Here is a 24,054-nt window from a genome sequence, read left to right on the forward strand (position 1 = left end):
TTTAACATCTCTCTGCACCAGCATTGAGAGTCTAAACAGCCCACAGCAGTAGACTGAGTCAAGGTAGATGAAGCCTTAAAAAATAATGACAGCATCTCAGTTTTCTCTAGTAAGTAGATTATTTGTATCCCCAATAGATAATGTGGAGGGCTTCTTTCTCAGCACTGTGTTAGTTAACTTTTTCATTGCTGTGACCAAAACACCTGGCAAGAACAACTTAGAGGAGAAAAAGTTTGTTTTGGACTCATGGTCAGCTGACTCCATTGCTGTGGGTGTGAGGTGATTCAGAACTTCATGGGGGAAAGGGTGCAGCTGAGGAAGGCGCTTGGTTTATAGTAGCCAGGTGAGGGAGAGAGGGAGAGGGAGAGGGGAGAGGGGAGAGGGGAGAGGGGAGAGGGAGAGGGGAGAGGGAGAGGGAGACGGAGAGGGAGAGGGAGAGGTGCCAGGGACAAGGCATAATCTCCAAGGCCAGACCCCCAGTGACTTTCTTCTTCCAGCCACACCCCACCTGCCTAAAGTCCCCACCCACCCAGCAGTCCATTCAAATTTTTAATCCATCAAGTGAACTGATCCACTAGTGAGGTTACAGCTCTCATAATACAATCATTTCACCTTTGAGCATTCCCACATCACATAATGCACAAGCTTTTGGCAGGGACACCTCACATCCCAATCAGTACTTAAATACTATTAAGGCACATGTGACAACCTTTGGTCTTTGAACTACAGTCATCATAGAATTTTCCACATGGTTTTCATACAGTTACCTTGATTCTTGGTCAGTTTTCAAACTGATACCTTAAATCAGAAAGAAGCACTGAATTAGGGATTGTTTCGTAGTCTGGATAAGCCATTGTAACACAATGGTGTATTGAAGATGTGCTTTAAAGGGGCAAGGGAGTGGTATGATGGAGGAGAAGGGTAGTCAGTCTGAGAGAAATTAGAGAGCTGAGCAAAGATGTGACGCGCTGATTGGATAATTCAGAAAATAATGGGGCAACAACTTAGAATGCCGTCATGCCTCTCTCTTATTTAATGTGTCATCTGTGCTCCAAGAAAGGCTCAGGCTCCTTAAAGATGCAAGCTGGGGTGACCTATCATTTGTTCTCCAGATCCACCTCCGGTTTCTTCACCTGCCTTGTGCCTTGGGAAACTGACCTCTATCAATGACCTTACTCGTCCTCTAGTTTTCTGCTAAGTCTGACAAATGGTAAAAAATCTGCAGGAAATCAAAGATCCCAGTGAGCTGAACTCTTCAACCAAAGGCATTACCTCATATTAGAAAGCTCTCTGCACACAGTCACCACTGCCTCTAGGTTCCAATAACCTTTTTTTTTTTTTCCCTGCCTTTTCTCAACTCAAAGGTCTAGAGAGGGCGAGGATCATCTGTTAGTGGCTCACAGGTTCTATGCCAATTGTGTGGTTTCTCAAAACACGTACCTTTGTATATCTCCTCATTCTAGTTAAGTGGGCCATCTCTTTCCTTCTGGGACCCTCACAGCGGCCTAAGACATAGGGTAGAAGTTGACCCATCTCAGCAGGACACCTTTCCTTTTGGAAGTTCCTGCTAACGTGTAATTAAATGCTCCGTTTTCACTCTAAGTTGGGAATCCGGCTTTCATCTCCTTCAATATTCTCCCCTTAGGTTATATTATTCACTTTTATTGCTTCATCTGCAATCTACACTCCCATGGTATATCAGTGCTCTTAAAATGAAGCTCTCACTGAGACATTGAAGACACCGAATGGTATCTCCTCCTGTCTCTGTAGTTGAACTCTTGTGCTCTATTCTTCGAACCCTGTGACATGATTTTATTTCCATCACATCATCATGTTCTTTCACATCCCCGGCATTTCTACATCTTTCTCCCACTACATGTTGTGGCCCACACCCAGCCCTTTCCTCATTTTTCTGACTCTTATTTACCCTGTAGGACTCAGCCACAGAGGCACCTCCTCAGAGAAGCATTCCCAGGCTTTAAAGAAGGTCAGGTTCATTGTTCACATAAGTTCTCACTACAGTATACTTCTCCAGAGTACAAAGTAGTTACTTAATTGTGAAAGTGTCTAATATTTACTCCTTCACCAGACATTAAGATCCATTGCCTTATCCTGTTTGTTATTAAATACTCAGCATAAGGTAAGTGTGCATTCATTCAATGGACAAACATTTTCATTTAAAAGTCCCTTTGCACCCTTTTAGGTATAGGCCACCTAAATCATGGATATACTTCTAATCTCTACCCTAATATTTTCTGGACAGTCTTCCTCCCCTTCTCTTCTTATTAAGAAGGGTGTTGTAGTTTATGAAATACTTTTTATAAATCTATTTATGTTATTATTTGATTCTTCTTCTTTAGTCTGTTAATGTTATGGGTTTTATAATCCACATATGATGCTTTTCCCACATGGAGTAAATGCCACTTGGTTGTGATATATGGGGGTCACGGTAGAATCTCCTGCTAATGCAGGAATATTCAAAGGTGAAGTGAATAGATTATGATAGCTATGACCTAATCAGTTCATCCTATTTGAATGGACTGACTGAGAGGTGACTCAAGACAGGTGGGGCGTGGCTGGAGGAGGCAGGTCACTGGGGTACGCCCTAGAAGGATCCATCTTTCCTGCAACCCCATCCCCCTTCCCTTTCCCTCTGCTTCCTGACTCTCACCGGGCTGATCAGCTTTCTTCCACTGAGCCCTTCTCCCATGATATACTGCCTAACCTCAGACCATGAACTCCAAAACCATGAGCCCCAGGGAAACTTCCTCCTCTGGGTTGTTCTTATCAGGTATTTTGGTCATAGTAACGCAAAAGCTGACTGAAATAATAGGTATTTAAATTTAAAAAAAAATAGAATTCAGAGACATCCTTTTGATTCTCCAAGTTTTCTGGAAAGGGTAACAAATATGTGAAAAATTCCATTACCAACAGTATTCAGTGAAAGGTGTGAATCACAACAATGGAATGCCATCTTATTCTACTTCAATGGAAAAATTCAAAGATAAGAAGTGTTGATGAGAGTGAAATCTGTTCTCTTATGCATTGCCATTACAAGTATGGTGCAATTTAGCTGTATCATTCATAACTTAAAAGTTGCCAACCCTTTAATCCCACAGTTCCTTAGCAATGTCTCTCTCTGAGAAATTTTTGACAAAAACAAATATAAATGTTTATAGGAATATGTATGTACCATTGTTTGTAAGAGCAGAGAATTGAAAGTGATTTCTATTCATTGAAGGCCTCCCAAATGTTCATCAATAGGACATAATTAAATATACCATCATCCATTCATGACTTGGAAGGCTATGTATACAATAGAAATAATAGAGCATATGGCAAAGTCTTTGCTAGGGCTTGAATAAGGCTTGTTCACTGTAACTCATGTAGGCACTTAATCCCCAAAGTCATATGTTAATAGTATTAAGAGGGTGAAAACCTTATCTGACTGTGGTATTTTGAGATGAGTAATTTTCTACTTTAGAAAATCACTAGGATTAAATAAGATCATTAGGGTGGAGGCCCCATGATTGGATTGTGGTGGCTTTAGGAGAAAAGACCACAAATAGAAATGAGCATGCTTGCTCCCTGTTTCTTGTCATGTGATGCCATGTGCCACCTTGGGGATCTATCAGCAAGAATACCATCACCAGAACCGATCCAATGCCATACCTTGATCCTCCAAAACTATGAGCTGAATAAAACTCTTCTCTTTATAAAGTAACCTGCTTCAGGTATTTCATTTGATTAATGAAAACTGACTAACATAATCTCTAAGACAGATTGTAGAAAAGGAAATTCACAGTAGTATGTTATGGCATCCTTGGAAGTGTGCCTTTGGGTGTGACTTCATGAGAACTTATTGCAAGGCGTGTGTGTAATGAGCTGGCAGTGTTCACACTAAAACTACACTCTCCCTGGCTTCTCCCAGCCATTAGAACCCCACCACTTCTGCCCAGTTAAGAACTCCCCCAACAGGTAATCTGTGCTTGGTGACTCCCCACAGGCATGAATGAGACTTTCTCAGAGCTGTACTGAAGAAGAAGTCTCTTCTTGCTCAGTCTGATTCTTTTTTCTTTTTTATTTCAAGGGGTCATACCAGTTTTGCAATCTGAATGTTCTTACTTCCTACATAAACTCCCTTCCCCTTTATTCTTCAAAAGCGCTTACCCTGAACATCTCTAATTTTACCTTAGCATCTACTTTTCTACAGATGCAAGATACCATTTATAAAAGTCTTGCTCCAGAACAACACTATATATTTCTTTATGTACCAATATATGTGCATACGTGCTGATGAAAATATCTGGAAGTATACCTGACAGATTGGAAACTCTGATTATCTCTGGGTAGAAAATGTAGATTGGATAGCAGTGTGGTAATTTGAGTAAAAATAAGTTATTTACTCACAACAACACTTGTATAAGAATATATGACATCTGGAAGATCAAATAACGTAATAACAAAAATAAGCAATTACTGGCACAGGGAAGGGGAACTGAGAGCCTGGGGCAGTGTGAGATGAATATTTCATTATTTTCTTATGTTGTTTACTGTTTTTCTTTTAATATCCTGTGCATGAATTAATTTGGTCATAAAAAATTGATCATTTTTTTAAAGTGGAGGAAGAAAACTGCAGCATGTCCATCGTCACTGTATTTGCATGCATTCATTAACACTGGTTCATCACCTTCTTCCCAGATCATGTCCTACCACAAGATCCAATGAATACAGTTCTCATAGTTGGGAGAGCAGGAGGTAGCTGTGGTCTTGTGCAGTCTATCACAACTATGAGAAGATCACTGTCTTCCAGTTGTTAGGGTAGCTTGGGAACAGCACCATCAGCAGGCTGTTGACTATTATAATAAGCACAGATTATAAAGGATAAGGCTCACAAGGCACACAGATTCAGGTAAATCTTCTCATCATCTCTCACAATTAGAGAAATGCAAATCAAAACTACTCTAAGATATCATCTCACTCCAGTAAAAATGGCAGCTGTTCGGAAGACTAACAACCATAAATGTTGGTGAGGATGTGGGGAAAAAGGCACAGTCGTACATTGCTGTTGGGACTGCAAATTGGTGCAGCCAATCTGGAAAGCAGTATGGAGATTCCTTGGAAAACTTGGAATGGAACCATCATTTGACTCAGCTACCCCTCTCCTTGGTCTATACTCAAAGGACTTAAAAACAGCATACTACAGGGACACAGCCACATCGATGTTTATAGCAGCACAATTCACAATAGCTAAACTGTGGAACCAACTTAGATGCCCCTCAGTAGATGAATGGATTTTTAAAAATGTGGCATATATATACAATGGAATATTACTCACCAATAAAAGAGAATAAAATCATGTCATTTGCAGGTAAATGGACGGAGTTAGAGAAGATAATGCTAAGTGAAGTTAGCCGATCCCCAAAAAACAAATGCCAAATGTTTTCTCTGATATAAGGTGACTGACCTGAGAGGTGGGAGGGGGGTTAGCATTGATGGTGGAATGTGATAGACATCACTATCCAAAGTACATACATGAAGACATGAATTAGTGTGTACATACTTTATATACAAATAAATATATGAAAAATTGTGCTCTATATGTGTAATAAGAATTGTAATGCATTCTGCTGTCATGTATTTTAAAAAATAAAATCAATTAAAAAATGCCAAAAAATAAAAATTTTAACTCAAAAATTTTAGAAACAACAAAAAAGAGATTTACATTTTTAAAAAATATATATTTTTCATTGTTGATGGACCTTTATTTACTTATATGTGCTGAGAATCGGACCCAGTGCCTCACACATGTAAGGCAAGTGCTCCACCACTGAGCCATGACCTCAGCCCCTACATATGTTTTTATATGATGTCAGGTCACCAAAGGTTTTTGAGCAGGAAGGGCTGTCAGAAAAGAGATGAGAAGATAAGACACAGACAGGGAGAAGATACAGGATGCTATGACTGTCAATCAGAGAAGATGAATGTATGGGAAAGAGATTGGAATAGCATGATACTATGTGAAAATAAAGAGGGGAAGAATCCAAGGACTATTTAATTAGCAAAATCTGAATGAATTGGATGTGGAGGGTGGAGTGAGAGATGGAGAGTGGTCAGAATTAAATAGATCCCCTGTCACAGTTTGCAGGAGAGATGGTGGGCTGAAATCAGAAGATCAGAAAGTCTGTACCTCAGGGAATACAGAGATGGTTGCAATAGGCATCTGGTATTGTCCTTCTGCCACTGTCTTAAAAGGGATTCTGAAAGGATTTTCTTTCCCTTGTTCCTCCAGCCCTCCACTTGCATTACTGGCCTAAGTGGATACTCACCAGCTGGCCGTGTCCATCATTACAGCCAAGACTGAGAATTCCTGATTCTACTTAGAGCCCGTGGAGCTGCTGACACCAACAGTCATTAGCGGACAACCCTAGTGTAACAAACTATGCTTTAAAATGTAAACTGTGGGGCATTTTCCTTGCGTTGTCCAGAAGGAAATTTCTCCTGCTTGAGCCTGGATTAACCATGAGAGAGCTCGTCAACATTCCACTGGTACATATTCTCACCCTGGTTGCCTTCAGCGGGACTGAGAAACTTCCAAAAGGTTGGTTTGAGCAATCTTGTCCTCTTGTTGCTTTGTCACAGTTCTAAAGTGTGTGTGTGCGTTCAGTGATCACTGATTCATAGTATGATGGGCTTGACTTTTACTTGGTGACGTCAGGATGAAATGTATAGAGAAAAAGGAAACTAGATACATAAGCAATTGGTGGACGGTCTCCTCTCCACCGATATCCCCCTCCTAAGTTCTGCAATAAAAAGTTTAGCCAAGCAGTTGGTGCAGAGGTTCCCTCCTATGGGAATTATTTGCAGATAGACTGGAAACTATCAGCGTTTGTTTTGTTTATGTTTGCTAAACTCCAGGGTGGTCTAAACGGATGACAAAAACCTTTCACACCAGGTTTGCCAGGAATATAATCCACCCAAATTCTGGACACCCAAAGTGTTTTGCTTTGAACTAAATTCATTTGCATTTTCAGTTTAAGTTTACTAAATTCTTAATAAATAGTTTAGTTGCTAAAAGTCAGAAATAAGAGACACACAAAGTGACAATGTAATGACAGCCTGAGGACAATGGGTTTTTGATACCTTTGAGGCCAGAGTCATGATTTGACTTGGCAAGAGCCCACAAAAGTTTTTTTCAGAGCCTTTGGAATGTACCGGAAATAACACCACCTCAGGGGAAAGGAAAGCAACTTAAGAAACTGACAAACACCTGTTTCAGTAGCAAGAATGTACACAGCGATACGGTTTCTGGCCAGTGTATTATGAAACTGACACTAGCGTATTTCAAATCAGGGAGACTGGAAAATTCGTGATTTGCCAAGTGTTTAAGGGTTGCATTGAAAGATGGAAAAGAAAGAGAGAGAGAGAGAGAGAGAGAGAGAGAGAGAGAGAGAGAGAGAGAGAGAGAGAGAGAGAGAGAGGAGAAAGTAAATTGAGTGATATTAAACTGTTTTCAAACAAAATGTTTGACAATGAGTGAAAAAAGTTCTGTGTTTCAGCTGAAGAAGTTTGCATTGTGTAGATAAATGAAGTATCTGCATTAAGATGGGAAACATCTATATATTTTGTGGTTCACCAAAAAATTTTGGAGCCCCATGGTCAAGGTCCACATGAAAATAAGACATAGCTTTGTTCTAGGTCTGATGATATATGTTTACTTTGTTTTGTTGCTTATCTTTTTCCATTTTACTGGATCAGAATGGTATATTCAAATGTATTAAAATGCTTACTTTCCCATGAATATTTTAAGGCAGCTTCAGATAAAAGTGAATCTAGATCTTTTCAAGTCTCTAATAATAGCCAGAAAGACTTAGCATCTTCTTCAGATTATTTTAATACTTCCTGATCGTACAACGGATGTCCGGAAAGGTAGCATGTAAATGTTTGGACTTATGGATTGCCATAAATCTTATCTGTGCGACTCTACACCATGCAGTTACATAAAAGTGCCATGAGTAACTATTGAAACTTACTAAAATCTAGTCTTATAAAGAGCAGGACAATTGATTTTGATGATCCAAATCAGGATTTGGTACATAAAACAAAAAAGTCCCAAACATCCCTGTATGAATAACTTCTAATATGTATTCCAGAAAGAAAGGATTTTCAGTTTCTAAACTTATCAGATAAAGCCTTAATTCAAATACACACTATTTCTCTTTCGAAAACTTCAAAGTACTGCAGCATAGAGGTAACACCGTCCAAACTCCTGGCTTTGAAATAAAGTAATCATATTTACAATTCCAAATTTGTTTCTTACACTTTATATATTGCTATAGTTAGGTTTCAAAATTTAAAAATAAAAACAATATTTTGTTCTTAGTCCGTTTATTGCAAAAATCTAAATTATTATGGGTTTAACATCAACTTTAGCTCCAAGTATTATGTCTAGAAGATCAAATACTCATTTAATATATTCACCAGCTCTGAGACTAAGTAACATCTAGAACACAGCCTTTAAAATTTTAAATTTTGAAGTGCATGGAATATATTGAATGAAAAGAACCAAATTAATATGCTATATCTTAATATTATTAAGTTATGAAAATATTCCACCAAAATAATCTCATAGTTGTTTTCTCTATTCTTGGCAAAAGGTAATATAAGAAAGTTATTTAGATGGCATATTTTTTCCACACCATTTACCATAATTGAAATCAAGGAATCTTTATAATTATGTTTTATGAAATAAATGGACAAATTTAATAGTAGAAGAGTATTGGAGAATTCTTTTCTAACTCTGCACATAATTTTCTCAATAAACTCAATACACAACGCATACAAACAATAGTTTATTATTTTGGTTTAATTTGAGATTTCTAATGTTTAAACACAAGGGGAAGGACATTGTCTTTCTCCATCATTTCAACTAGAGAGACATTCAATGATGAGCTTAATTTCAAAACCTCAAGTAGGAGAATTTTACAAACTGCCATATATGAAAGTAGACAACCTTCTGCTGAATACGTGCCTCAGCCACATACGTCAATGACACTTAATGCTTTATTGTGGGGTATTAATCATATGGCAGGATGTTAAATTCTGAGGGAGTACAGGAATTCACGTAAACAACTCTGGATTTATTTAATGTGCACAAAAACCGCCTATCAAAACCCAACTTTTAAAATGACCTCCTTTACTACCATACCCAGAAATTTTTGAGTCCCAGTGATTTATCTTTAGATATGTTTGAATAACCTTCTCTTTTAAATTATATGTATACAGGGATAGAATTCACAGATTCAACATATGACTAAGTCAGTATGGTCACAGCTGTCATTGAAATCCAGGATGTCAAGTCCCGGATGAATGCTCTATATTGACCTGCATGGCAAGAGTTACTCATTGCATGTTTAGGGAAACACAGTTGTTTCTAATATTATTGACCTTAAAGAAGAGAAAGAAAGAGCAAAATGTCAATATTTCCTTAATTTCTACCTTTTTGCCCAAGGTGAAGTAGGATTTGAGGTCACTGGGGTAGCCTGACAGTGAGGGGTCGGGTGAGGGGGACCTGAGTAGTCCATTCAGGAAGGTGACAGAAGGATTAGATAGGTCATGCAGAGGACCCAGCTGGGGCTGAGGGGGCAGCTCTGTGGTGGCCCTGACCTGAACAGTTGTTTTGCTTTATGCAGCAGTGCAATCTGAACATAGGGGCAGCAAGGACAGATGGTGGATTAATTCATGACTGGTGCTTTCCAGGGTCAGTGCAGCTAAAGAAGTAGAGGGTAAAGAGTTTGGGCTATATGAAAAAATACCATGGGGTAGAGGTTGGCTAATGAATAGAGGGAAACAAGGACACTTAAAGCTTAGAAGAGAATGTTGAGATTGAGTTTCCTCTTCCCAGGTCCCCAACATCTTTCTGCCTGTAGGGAAAGCACAGTCTCTGTAAGCCTCCATTTCTTCATAAAATGAAGATGTGCCTAACACAATCCAGTATTGTGCTAAGAACTGGCAATGATTGATGTAACAATCACCTCTGGATAATATCCAGGCATGATTCACATGGGTCCTTATGAGTCTATGGCTTAACCCAAAGGTGTGCCCCCCGAGAGAGGCAATTTCAGATATTCTAACAGGCTCAACAGAACTGCCTGTGCCAATGCCACCCTTGAAGGCAAGGACCAAGAGGTGCTGTGTTGCAAGGAATTAATGACACAGGATTAACAAGTGGTTAGTGAGCATTATTATCGGTGAACCTTATAAGTTAACAACAAATCATAACCAAAAAAAAAATAGCTTTTACTTTATTACATCTTCAGTTTAGTATGTCAGTTCCTAGGACATACCAAATGATGATCAATGCTGAGTATCCTCTTTGGAGAATTTGAAAATTGTCCAATACCAAAGTGTTTTCTTATAATGAAGTAAAATACTGCATTCATGATGTTGGTGAAGCATGAATATTTTCTAAGTCTTGGCTCTGATTTTATTAAAACAGAAAGGGAAAAATGCACCAGGCTTCTTTGTGTACCCAGTCATTTGGTCATGTCAATCAGCAACTTTTCAATCAAAAGTTGGTATGTCTATGGTCACGTATTAGAGCCCATGAAGTGCAAAGGAAAGAAATATAGCATCTAACTTGTCTAGAAGCCAGTATTCAAGTTAAGTTCTCTTTGGGTTCGGAAAAGTGTTGTGTTTGTTTTCATGTATTTGTTGTTCCTGTAGTCCTTGGGGTGTGAGAAGAAATAGTGCCCCAGTTTAAACCGGCTCTGGCTGAGATGAAAATTGGGTAGTAAAATGAAAGTAAACAAGAGACAATCGCTGAATCAACAAATATCACTAAATACAAGGATGTGATGGTATCAGTAAGAATTTGAAAACACATTTGGATCATTTTGGAATATAGGTAAAGTGGACTTAACCAATTATATTCCACCTATAGAAACTGATGCTGATGTCAATCTTCCTTTTTTCCCCCCTTTGTGTAACCAGGACTGAAGACACAATGTATCTTATAAGAGATAGGAACTATCTATCAACCTTAAATCAGAAATTCAGATCTATTACTTCCTACTTTTGTGATGTTTAGACACATTGTTTAACTATTTGTAGCTCCCCTGCCTCATCTGCAAATGGGAATATTAATAGTGCTTACCTTTATGTTTGTTGTGATAAACAAAAGAGATAATGAATGAAAAATATAATGCAAGGCACACAGTAGGTTCTTAATCTATTCAGACACTTATATTACTAGTCAAAACTCATGTAAGATCATCATATCCCTGAATGTGTTAATATAATGAAGTTCTCAGTAGTGGCTCACGTATTTCTCCATATCCAAGATTTTCAAGACTTTCTAAGACTTATTTCTTAACTGATCTCAACAGAGTTTGTCATCTTATGTGAAAGATAATATTAATAATAAAATGATTACCTCTGCCACTTTTATGTCTGTTTATTGAGAGGAGGAAACTAATGAATAAAGTGCTTTGTATAAAAATAATATGTAGCATTTAAGATTTATTTTGAAAATGTAAAAAAGAAAAAGTCATGTATAACTCTGGAACTGTTAATATAAATTTTTTCTGTGTATTTTTTAAAACAGTATGGTAATAATATTGTATATACAATTCTGCTGCCTGCCATGTTTACCTAGCACTAAAACATAAACATATTCTATATTATTAGTACTCTTCAAACCATTACTTGCACTGACTACATAATATCCTGTTAAATAACCATGTACTGGGATAGATTTAATATCCCCCTCCCTAAGAAAAAAGGCCTGGAATTTTTGCCCTTGATTTCTGTAGCGTAGATACTCTAAGCCATGACCAATTTCAAGAAACCAATAAATAAATACTGAAGATCGAGTTGGAAAAGGCATGCGTGGTGCCATCCTTTAGACACTACGTCTACCATACAGATACATGACATGACAACACCCGGAAGAACATGGATAATAGTAAAATTTAGTTAAACAGGAAGTGATGGCTTTTGAGTATTATTAATTTTAATATAACATTTAAGTATAAATTAATAAAATTTAGTTTTTATTAATGGCTATATTTAACAATTATAAAATTCCTGAAAAATTACCAACTGACTCTTGAATGCCAGTACAAGCCAGCTCCTGTAGACCATACTGAGAATAATTATTAAACAGTCTGGGTTTCTGTTGCTAAATTACAAAATAAAATACACTGATACAGTGTTCCATGCAGACCAAGCACAGTGTTAAATGCTTCTCATATATTTGCTTATTTAGTCCTGTGACAAGTCTGTGTGGGCTTTATTATCACCTCCATCTACAGCTAAAGACACCAAGGTGAAGTGTGGTAATTATCTAGGTGGAACTGGGAAATGATGGAGCTGGGATCTGGATTCTAGCCCTGTGGTCAATTTCTTCTCAATATCTGGTTGCCCAATGGTCATTTTAAACAGTGAAAGCACCCAACATCATCAGTTGGATTTTGGATCCATCATTATCTATACCCTAAAAGCTTTATATCTATATGCATGTGTGTGCGTGTGTGTGTATATGTATATATAAATATATATAGACATATATATATGTGTGTGTGTGTGTGTGTGTGTGTGTGTGTCCCTCAAAATCTGTGTGACTGACTATACTATTGATTGTTTATTTTATTCATTAGTTATTTAGGAAAAATATACATTTTTTTTTCTTAAGAGATTGACTTTCTCAAACTTTATCAATTGTAAGTTTGTTTCCATTGCATTTAGAAAATCAATATTTTGGTGATATTATGACTTGTTTGCTATAACTACATTTTTTTCTACTACTAAGGTTACAATAAGTATTTATTTTCTTTTAAATAAAGAAAATAGAATCATCCCTACCTCTTCTAAATACCAGTTCACATTAGCACTCCTTTAGCACTTTTATACACAAGGTAAGCCATTTTTTTAAACAAATACAACTTTTTTATACCTTTATTTTATTTATTCATTTTTATGTGGTGCCAAGAATCGAACCCAGTGCCTTGCACATGCTAGGCAAGCACTCTACCACTGAGCCACAATTGCAGCTCTGTAAGTCTTCATTTTTAAAAAATCCTATAAAGTATAGCAAAACAAAAAATATGAAATTATACATAATGCTTATAACTCGGAATACCTTCAGAATTTTGTTATTCATTCACTCTTCCATTTCCTCTTTTTTCCATATATGTAATTAATTATCCATTGTCTGTTATATATGCACTTATGTTGTAAATGTCCGTGAACATATATATGTGCACATATATATTTGTGTTTATCATGTACATCTATGTGTACTATAAATGTCACAAATTGAGAGCCCAGTCATTGAGAAAAGAGGAGCATTTAGACCACAAACTCTCTCCAGCTTCCTGCTAGCAAATGGGAAAGCCTACCTCTGCATCCGTCCCTTGCTGATTCCCCATTAATGTGCCCCAAGAGGACTCTCTTTTCCAACTCAACTTAATCCCTCTTTCGCCCTGAATCCCGACCTTGTCTGCATCTTCAGGAACCTGTTTCCCTCAGTTATCTTCTCTTTTTCTCCAAGATTCCAGTCAGCACTGAAGCTTACTCTGTCGCTTTACTCACCTTCTAGTGCCATCCAGCCTCTCCTTTCCCTCTCACAAACTCTGTGTCCCCTCCCCACAGTCTCCATGGCCCCACCATCCATTGGCCCCTCACCAACTGTAACTGAGCTTGTGCTGCCCAAAATCCATTGAATCTGCATGTGCCAAAGTCAATCTGACCTCCTCGCTAGGAAACTCAATAGGCACCCTTCTAACACACCTTCTAACAGGCCTTATTTAATTTAACTTTCAGCATCTGATTCTCCTTGCTTCACGAAATGTATGCTCTGCTGACTCTGCTTATTCTTAGTTATACTGAGTTGAGAGGATTTGGAAAAACTCCTTACAATGTTAAAGAAATACTGTCATAATCTTGCTTAACTACAAGTTTTGTTTTCCCCAATAGGTAATAGATAATGAACTGTTATTACTGTTTTGATATCTATAGATATCCTTTAAACTATTGGTATAATCAATTCTATTAAAGAACTTTTCTAATAAGTTTTTCCTTACATTTTTTTTTCTTGTGACCAACTATCTAGTGGTTGTTTTAAAATATGCCATTGAACTTGATTTGTGTGTGTGTGTGTGTGTGTGTGTGTGTGTGTGTGTGTTTAAAATTTATTTAGTATTTTACATCTTGTTTAACTTACATCAATATGTGTTATTCCAAAAGTTGACATGGGAAACTTTCTATATTTTGCATTTCCTGCAGCTTTTATGGAACTTGAGACTTAATTTTTTTCTTCAAAATTTAAAAAGAACTTCCATGAAAACCTTTGTTGAGGGACCTCATGGTTTTTACACATTAGTACTTTGATAATGTAATTTCTCTTGAGCTCTTGGTGATGATTTGACAGCAGCATTTCTACTAAATTCTGATGTGTAGTTTTTTTTTTTATTATATAAGGCTTTTAATTACAATTTTGATTTCTTTGCTCCTTCCTTCCTTCCTTCCTTCCTTCCTTCCTTCCTTCCTTCCTTCCTTCCTTCCTTCCTTCCTTCCTTTCTTTCTTTCTTTCTTTCTTTCTTTCTTTCTTTCTTTCTTTCTTTCTTTCTTTCACCAGAGATTGAACCCAGGGGTACTTAACTACTGAGCCTTATCCCCAGCCCTTTTCATTTTTTTATTTTGAGACAGGGTCTCACTGAGTTGCTTAGTGCCTCACTAAGTTGCTAAGGCTGGCTTTGAACTCTCAATCCTCCTGCCTCAGTCTCCCGAGTCACTGAGAATACAGGCATGCACCACTGCACCCAACTTGATTTCCTTTATGATGTTAGAAATACTTACAACAATTTTGGTTTAAAAGTTCTTAATTGGTTTTAGTTCATTTTAAACAAATTATTCATTAGGGTTTGGTTTCATAGAATTGTGTTCTGAAGATGTGATCTATATAATCTATGTTGTTGAAAGTTATTACATTTATAGTTTTTATACAAATTTGAAAAGAATTAAGAAGTGTCATCTCTCTGATCATATCTAGTTGATCAACTTTGATTTATAAGCAGAATGGGAATTTATGCATTTTATTAACTTCTTATTGTAAATATCTTACAGGTCTGCATTTGGTTAGAAAATGAAGACTGTATGAAATTGATTTGGGGAACTAGGTTAAACTTTCCTTTGTAGCTTCATAGGTTTTCAATACTTTTGAATGTTTAAAAATATATTTTTCATTCGAGCATAATATTATACATGCATATTTTATCAGAGCTGCTAATTTTAGTGTTTTATCTTCTTTACTCTTATAATTATTTTTGTTTGATTTATTAGTTTCTGAAAGAGATACATTGAACACTTATATAATGCTAGGAAGTTTTTCCATATATTCTTGTGATTTTTACTTTACTTTTGAGTCTATACTCCTAAGAAATGAAGTTCCCTGAGTTTTGTATCTTCTTGATGGATTTTTTTTAGCATAAGGCAATATTTCTTCTTTCCCTGTAAAAGCTTATCACCTTTTTTTTCTGATTTAAATTGCTGTATCACTGTGTTTGGGGTAATATTTGCTTTGTATTATTTTCCTCCCCTTATTTTCAAAACTTCTGTTTTACTTTGTTTAGATGTGTCTTTTCTGCTTTAGTGTCTGTCTGTCTCATAGGTCAGTTTATACCCCTGAAATTTACTGGGATTGCTGACATACCTGAGCTTGTTGCTTCCACATTATATTATGTCTTCCATTAAACATGCCTTTTATTAACTTATTTATTCTTGCTTCTCTTCCTGTCTTTGTTCATCTATTCATTTTTTGTTTGTTTGATTTTACTGATAATAGGCTTTCTAGTCTTTCTGTTTCTCCTGCTGTTTTGGAAGCTTGAATTTTTAATCTATTCTTTTAGTGGTAACTGTTAATAAGGTTTTAACATTTGCATTTAACCCTGTATTTCTCTCCCCACTTATAGTTATTAGTATTTCTGTCATGTTATTGCTTATGGCTTAGCATGTGTTAACTATCCACCTACCTTCTTCTCTGAACATTCATCTTGTAATGTTGGTCTAGAATTTAATTCCATTGTTTTTAAACACAGAAATTAATGGTTTGCATTTTAATATTCTATAACATATTAAAATTAATGATTATGTTTTATCACTAAGTATTCTGTTGTTCTTCCAATGCTCACTTATCTTTGGGGTTCAGGCTAGGTCCTACTAAGTTTATATGTTTTAGTAACTGTTTTAGCTATGAGAAGTAAGCACTTTATATATGCTTCAGTTTATAGGGGCCTTAATTTTGACTTCCTAAGATTGTTATTTAAGATGACTATACAATTCCTGGCAGGCAGTTATTTTCCTCAACCTTGTAAAGATATTCGTCTATTGACTTTGGTTATAAATTGTTGCTGAATAATCTCAACTGTTATCTTAATTGGCATTCCTGTTAATTGATTTTATTTCTAGTAGGATTAAATTTTCCTTTTCTTTTTAATTTTTACAGTTTTAATACAATTTATCTGGAGATGAAATTTTTTTGTTATTAAAATCTATCTTGCCACTTGGTGGCATTTTCAACTTAAATATTTGAGGCTTGTTGCTTTCTTTCAGTTTTAAAAATGATTAGCTATTCATTCCTCTATATACTATTTCTGGGTCATTCCCTGATTGGTGCCTGTTAGTCTATTCATTATGTGTCTTAACTATTCTTAAATAATGTTCCTCTCTCTTTCTTTACATTGTATGCTGCATATGTTAACAGTGATTTTAGTGGGAAGTTGGGAAAAGGGTGACCCTGATGCTTATACAGAGGAGGTCATTTTACCTAAAAATTTGCATCTCTTTTTTCAACTATTTTCTTGCAAAAATTTCCTTGATTCCTTTTGTAAAGGCCTTGGAAATCCAAATTAGTTCATTTAAACAGTACATCAGTAACTATGCTAAACCTGGGACTTGAAAGAAGTCTGAGACACAGTCCCAAAGCTCAAGGTTTTGATAATTGAGTGTGGAACGATAACAACAAAAAGAGAATTTTAATAGAGTCTTTATGGTAAGCTCTATAAGAGTATCTCACAGGATGATCTAAAGTTAAAGAAAAGGGCATCTGTTTCTATCTAGCAAGTCAGGAAGCTGGAAAGATATGATGCTTAAACTGGAAGTTAAAGAATAACATTAGCAAGGGAGACATGACCCAAGAAAACACTCCTGTCCGCCATTTCTCCTCTCTCACAGCAGATGAACTGGGCTTTGACTTCACTGGAAAAGTAAGTTTTTTTTCAAAGAGTGGATGTATCTTCCATGGCCAAACAATGGACCAGTCTGTTCTAGGCACATCTAAGACTGTCACCAACTATCCCATCTCTAAATGATCCCACCTTGCATTTTAACTAAAGTCAGGATATAATCTGTGGTTCAAATGTTGGTATTTTTGGATCATAAGGGTCACTCGTTATTCAGGAAAAGCAGACAAAACTAATTATTAGAGCTGATCATTTTATGTATCTATCTTAACGTATCACCTAGATGGTAGCCCTTACAAGATGGAGCTTTTTAATTTTTTTCCTTTTTGTAGAATTTTAAAATTTACATTCATTTTGACCAGTACATAATATTTGTATATATTTATGAGGTTCAATGTGATACTTTAATTCATGTATATACTGGATAGCAATAAGGGGTAATTAGAATATCTATCATCTTAAAATTTTATCCTGTCTTTATGGTTAGTGCCTTCAAATTTCTCTCTTCTAGCTACTTTGAGATACACAATGTATTATTGTAAATTATTTTCATTCTGCTGTGCCATAGAACACCAACACTTATTCCTGCTAGCAACGAATAACATAGCGTCCAGTGATGGACTTCTCCCTCTCTCCTTTCCTCCAGTTTTACCCACTCTCTGGTAACTGCTACTCTGTCTCCAGGTCTATGGAATCAACGTTTTTTAGATTCTGCTTACAAGTATGATAGTACACTGTTTTCTGTTCTTGACTTATTTTACTTTAACAGAATGAGCTCTACATTCATTCATGTTGTTCCAAATGAAAAAATTTCATGCTTTTCATGGCTGAATAATATTCCATTGTGTAGATTCACCACCTTTATTTGCTTCTAATCCAATGGAGTGATAGCTCCATGAAAAAGAGTAAATAAATACAAGATGAATAATAATAATGGCCACAGCAGTGATTCTGATAATTATTTTAAATAAGAGTATGCCATGGGATTGATTTCCAGGCTGACCTAAGTCTAGATTCTAGTACTTTCTTTTCTATACCATCAAAGCCCTTGAGATGACAGGATACCATATCCTTCATTTTGACAGAATTCATGGATTTCCAGAAACATTAAAGAGGGGGCACTTTTTACCAACCTGTTTATATATATATATATATATATATATATATATATATATATATATATAGAGAGAGAGAGAGAGAGAGAGAGAGAGAGAGAGAGAGAGATTTTTTTAATGTGGTGCCAAGGATTGGACCCAGTGCCTCATGTATGCAAGGCAAGCGCTCAACCACTGAGTCTCCCAACCTGTTCTTCTAAGCTCTTGTTCCTGTTCCTTTTTTTCTTTTAAATCCAGGTAACCCACATTTAAAAAAAATTATAGTTGTAGATTTACAGCATGCCTTTATTTGTTCAGATTTTTACACAGTGTTAAGGATCAAACCCAGTGCCTCACCCATGCTAAGCAAAAGCTACAGTCCCAGCCTGGTAACCCACAGTTTTTAGAAGGATGGGGAGAGAGAGAAGCACTGTATCTATGGCTTCTCTTTCTGTTATCTTTCTTTTTATAAAAACAAAATGGCTTTATTGAGCAATAATCCACACACCATATACTTTACCCATATTGAAAGTGTACAATTAGGAGTTGTGCATTCACCACCATAGTCAATTTTAGAACACCTTCATTACATCTTTTTAGATGAAATCCTGACTCCCTTACTGTCACCTCCTAATGCTTCTCTTCTCCCTTTCCTACCCAGTCCTAGGCAAGCATTAATATGTTTTCTGTCTCTATAGATTTGCCAATTCTAGGTATTTTATATAAATAGAATCAAATAATATGTGGTCTTTTGCAATTGGTTTATTTTACTTAATTTGTTTCCAAGCTTCCTCCATGTTGTAGAATATAATGATGCTTTATTTTTTTCATTTATTTATTTTGCAGTAGGTACTAGGGGTTGAATTCAGAGGTGTTCTAACACTGAGCTATACCCCAGCACTTTTTATTTTTTATTTTGAGACAGGGTCTCACTACGTTGCTGAGACTGGCCTCAAACTTGCAATCCCCTGGCCTCAGCCTCCCAATCAGCTGGAATTACAAGTGTGTGCCACCATGTCCAGTGGATTGTTTATTTTTTATTGTCAAATAATTTTCTTTTATATGGATATATGTCCTTTGTTTACCCATTCATCTGTCAGTGGACACTTAGGTTGCTTCCATCTTTTGCTTATTGTTAATTTGAACATGGTATACAAATGTCTATTGAGTACCAACTTTCAAATCTTTTGAATATATACCAACAATTGGAATTGTTTGATCAGATAATAATTCTATTTTTTTGAGGAACCACTATACTCTTTTCCATAGTGGCTTCACAGTTTTAACATTAACATTGCACAAGGGATCCAATCTCTCCACATTCTTTCTTTCTGATTCTAGCCCTCCTAGTGAACGGGCAGTGGGATCTTGTGGTTTTGATTTGCATTTCTTTTATGGTTCATCCTCTTCTCACATGCTCATTGCACATTTGTATAATTTAGAGAAACATCTATTAAGATCCTTTGTAGTCTGGTGCAGGGCAAATGCCTGTAATCCCAGCTGCTTGGGAGGCTGAGGCAGGAAGATTACGAGTTCAAAGCTAGTCTCAGCAATAGCGAGGTGCTAAGCAATTCAGTGAGACCCTGTCTCTAAATTAAAAAATACAAAATGGAGCTGGGGATGTAGCTCAGTAGTTTAGTGCCCCTGAGTTCAATCCCTGGTACCCCCCACCAAAAAAAAAAAAATCCTTTGTACATTTTTTATTTGGGTTACTGGTCCTTTTATTATTGAATCTCTTTCTATTCCACCCATATGCAGTTATGTATTCTCTATAAAGCTAATGAAGCTTCAGCTTCATAGCCCCTTCTAAAACCCTCAATGGATCCAGCAATGGGAACAATGTATTTTTTATAAAATTTTGGGGAAAATTATCTTTAAGATTGCTGTTCTTTTCTACTCTGAATTCTTTTCAGATTCACTTCTGTTCTTGCTTTTTGGTTTAGGGGCAGTCACAGAATTTTATTACTTGGGGGCTCCACAAAATTTGGGCCTGCTTCTATTCATATATAAAATAAACTCTAAGCCTTCCTTTCTGAAAAGCCTTCTGTTTTGATTCTCAAATGACTATTTTGGGAGTAGAAACAATGGTCTCTACATAAAATCTTTTCTTTTGGCAAGTTTCTGCTCTGGGGAAATATAATTCTCATTTATGTATGTGATGATTTCTGACCACTTAGGGAAGGAGTAGTAAACAACATTCTAGAATGTTCTCCTTTGATTTCTCCTCTCTTTAGCTCCTGTCATCACCACTCCTCTTGAAACTGTGGATGCCTTAGTGGAAGAAGTGGCTACTTTCATGTGTGCAGTGGAATCCTATCCTCAGCCCGAGATTTCCTGGACCAGAAATAAAATTCTCATCAAGTAAGTATTCTGTCTTATTCTGGTAAGCATGTCTGCCGCTACCTTGCAGTTTATCTTTGACATAAATGCAACCGCAGTTCTTGGCAGTACTAAAGTTCACCTTCTGGAATAGGCACAGTACAAGTTGCCTGTACAGATCATTCTGGAATATGCACAGTTACAAGTTGCCTGATTTTTAAAAATGTAAGATCTGAAGTTCAATGAGTTTAAGAAAATTTCCTAAAGTAAAGCAGTGGTTTCCCTGACATAAGGAGGTCAGGGAAACCACTGGATTAGAATCTAGAAGGTTCACAGAAATTGTGTGGGACACATGTTTAATGACCTGCTGAGGACTTAATGGGGACAAGCCTCATGTCCTGTTCTACTACTCCAGCAGTGTCAAGTCTATTCTTTTCAGTTGGAGGGACTCACCATGTATAGTAAAGCAGACTTAAATAGATAAAAATCCCTTTCCTCATTAATATTAATTTTCTGATAAAAAATGTTATATTGAAATATGTATAGCAACGTGAACCCCAACATTTCTAGTAGGTTCTATAGCTTGCATTAGGGCCAAATGCTTTTTAACCCATCTGAGCTAGTAGGACGAAAGTATCAGGGAGTGTTTGGCTTATAAACAACAGAAATTTATTTCTTACATTTCTAAAGGCTCCGAGTCCCAATTCCAGAAGCCAGCAGATTTCATGAGGGCCCGCTTCTTAAGTTCAGAAACGGTCATTGTTTACCTTTGTCCTCACCTGCGGGAAGCTGGGAGGGAGCTCTTCTGGGTGTCTTCTAAAGGGACATTAATGCCACTCATGAAAGTTGTGCTCTCATGACTTATCTCCACCTTCCAAAGGCCCCACCTCCGAATACTACCACAGTGAGGATTAGGTTTCAACATATAAATTTGGGAGGAACATAAACTTTGATTCCATAGCAAGGGCTCACACCTGTTTCCATGGATGGGGGTTTATGAATTTGGATGGGACAATAATCTTTCTTTTAATTAACCTCTCTCTGTAATTTAATGTTTCCTTCTATTATTCTGTTCTAATTTGGAAACTCACCCTGTGCTATAGCCTTCTAAGTATTCCATCAGGCAGGCTGTCCCAGAAGTTCTTGATGGAGGAGACTTACAGTCAAAATTAAAATACTTAAAATAGTTTTTTAGATATCTTTTGAAATCTGGATAGGTTGAAAATTTCCCAAATCATCAAGTCCCAGTTTCATTTTTGTTTAGCATTTCTTCCTCAAATCTTCTTTTCCCTCCTAAATTTTACTGTAAATGACAAAAGAAAGCAGGCCACAGCTTGAACACATTCCCCGGTAATTTCCCAAGCGAAATATCTGAGATCATTGTTTACAAGTTTTGTCTTCCATTTAGCTCAGCTCTCTGCCACTACATAACAAGGATTCTCTTTCCTTTGTTTTCCAGTAACATGTTTCTCATTTCCATCTGAGCCTTCACCTGTAGTCCTCTGACAGCCATATTTCCCACCGTCCATTCATGATCACTGAGGTATCTTCTAAGATGATTTGGACTTCTTCCATGCCTCTCACTTCCTCTGAGTCCTCAGGAGCAGATTCATTAACATGCATATTTCTACTGACAGCCTCTTCAAGAAATCTAGGTTTTTTTCTAACAGGCTTCTCGTAATTCTTCCACTTCTGCCCATTCCTCAATTGTGAAGCCACATCTCCATTTTTAGATATTTGCTGCAGCAGTACTGTCCTTCCAGGTACCAAAACCTGTATTTATTTCTGACTTCTGTCTCCATTGTCATGTCTCCTGTGAACCCTTCTGCCCCCTTCTTCCACTTTTTAAGGACCCTGATCATTGCATCTTGCACAAGTAGATAATCTAGAATATCCCACATTAAGATTCTTATTCTTAACATGTGCAAAATTCCTCTGGTGAATGAGACGTTGGGAATCGTCATTCTGCTTATGATGGATATTTGGCATAAAGAACACTTTGTGTTTGTAAAAACTAACAAGCAAAAGAAAAAACCAAAAGAAAAACCAAAATAACTCAGTGTGTGTGTGTGTGTGTGTGTGTGTGTGTGTGTGAGAGAGAGAGAGAGAGAGAGAGAGAGAGAGAGATTAGGGATTGAACCCAAGGCACTCTATCACAGAGTTACTTCACTTCCCCAGCCTTTTGTATTTTTAAAATTGACAGGAAGTCTTGCTAAGTTACCAAGGCTGACCTCAACTTGCCATCCTTCTACCTCATCCTCCAGAATTACCGATATACTGCACTCAGCTACAACTCACTTTTATATTGGTGGTTCCACTTAAATTTCTTTCGGCTGCCCTAATTTCCTTCTCAATGACAGTTTGTTTATATGCAATTAAATAGATAATATAAATAATGCTTTTTTCCCAAATTGTCAGGTTTTTTTTTTTTTTATGTATTCCAAGTAACTAGAACTGTGTCCAGCACTTGTTAATCCCTCCAGATTTGTTTAATGGAAGAATGAATATTCAATTAATTGTTAGTTACTTCTGTAAATATCTGAGTGCATTCACATTGTGTGCGTGTATGTGTGTGTGTTCATTTTCGTGTGTGTGTGTGTTTGTGTGTGTGTGTGTGTGTTCATTTTCTAGTGCCTCTTCTCAGTAACTATGGGAAAAGACTCTGGTTAGGACATACTATCCTGAGTAAAGTAAATTTTACCCTTGGTCTTAACAGCAGCCATCACCCTTCAAAAGCATTGCCAACAATCATCATTCTCTTATGCAGAATTCACTCATGTTTCTTTTTGTCTTTTTTCAACTTCCACAAAGTCACTAGTTTAATTGGGTAATCAAAGTCCCCCTCCCCTCAAGATGCACCGATCTTGATCTGCCATTTCCCTCTGTGACCCGCAGGCTCTTTGACACACGCTACAGCATCCGGGAGAACGGGCAGCTCCTCACCATCCTGAGCGTGGAGGACAGCGATGACGGCATTTACTGCTGCGTGGCCAACAACGGCGTGGGAGGAGCTGCTGAGAGCTGCGGGGCCCTGCAAGTGAAGATGAGTGAGTGGGAAGAGAATCTCCCATAGATTTTAAACTTGACTTGGTGCAATTGGATCAGGCCTGGAGGTTCAGCAGTGAGACAAGTTCAGGTTCAAAGCCCGGCCTCCAGGCCAGTGAATTCTATCTCTCTGACTCCGGCCACCAGTCACCACCCCAAAGCCATCCTCTTAGTCCTCTGTCCCCTTCCATTTTCTCATAGGCACACAGATCTTTATTTCCTCACACCCTGACTGGGACCTTCATGCGCAGTTGGAAGCATAGTTCTGTTACAACCAAACACCCTTTTATCTCGCACCTTTTGGACATTTCTACCCTACCTCATTTCAATCTTGAGTTTCTTCTGAATCACTTTCT

General features: G+C 37.1%; 1 protein-coding gene across 4 annotated transcripts in view; it reads left to right on the forward strand.

Annotated features, from left to right (window-relative positions):
- The first annotated feature begins 6,369 nt into the window (after positions 1 to 6,369).
- The window catches only part of Musk (muscle associated receptor tyrosine kinase), a 104,352-nt gene continuing 86,667 nt past the window's right edge, over positions 6,370 to 24,054 (forward strand). For all 4 annotated transcript variants that reach the window (XM_026391162.2, XM_026391163.2, XM_026391164.2 and 1 more), the window contains exons 1-3: positions 6,370 to 6,601; positions 20,569 to 20,695; positions 23,549 to 23,700. In XM_026391162.2, the coding sequence (XP_026246947.1) occupies positions 6,523 to 6,601; positions 20,569 to 20,695; positions 23,549 to 23,700 (358 nt within the window). In that variant the 5' untranslated portion in view covers positions 6,370 to 6,522. The remainder of the gene's footprint in view (positions 6,602 to 20,568; positions 20,696 to 23,548; positions 23,701 to 24,054) is intronic.

Source organism: Urocitellus parryii, chromosome 4 (genome assembly GCF_045843805.1).
Source record: "Urocitellus parryii isolate mUroPar1 chromosome 4, mUroPar1.hap1, whole genome shotgun sequence".
Taxonomy (NCBI): domain Eukaryota; kingdom Metazoa; phylum Chordata; class Mammalia; order Rodentia; family Sciuridae; genus Urocitellus; species Urocitellus parryii.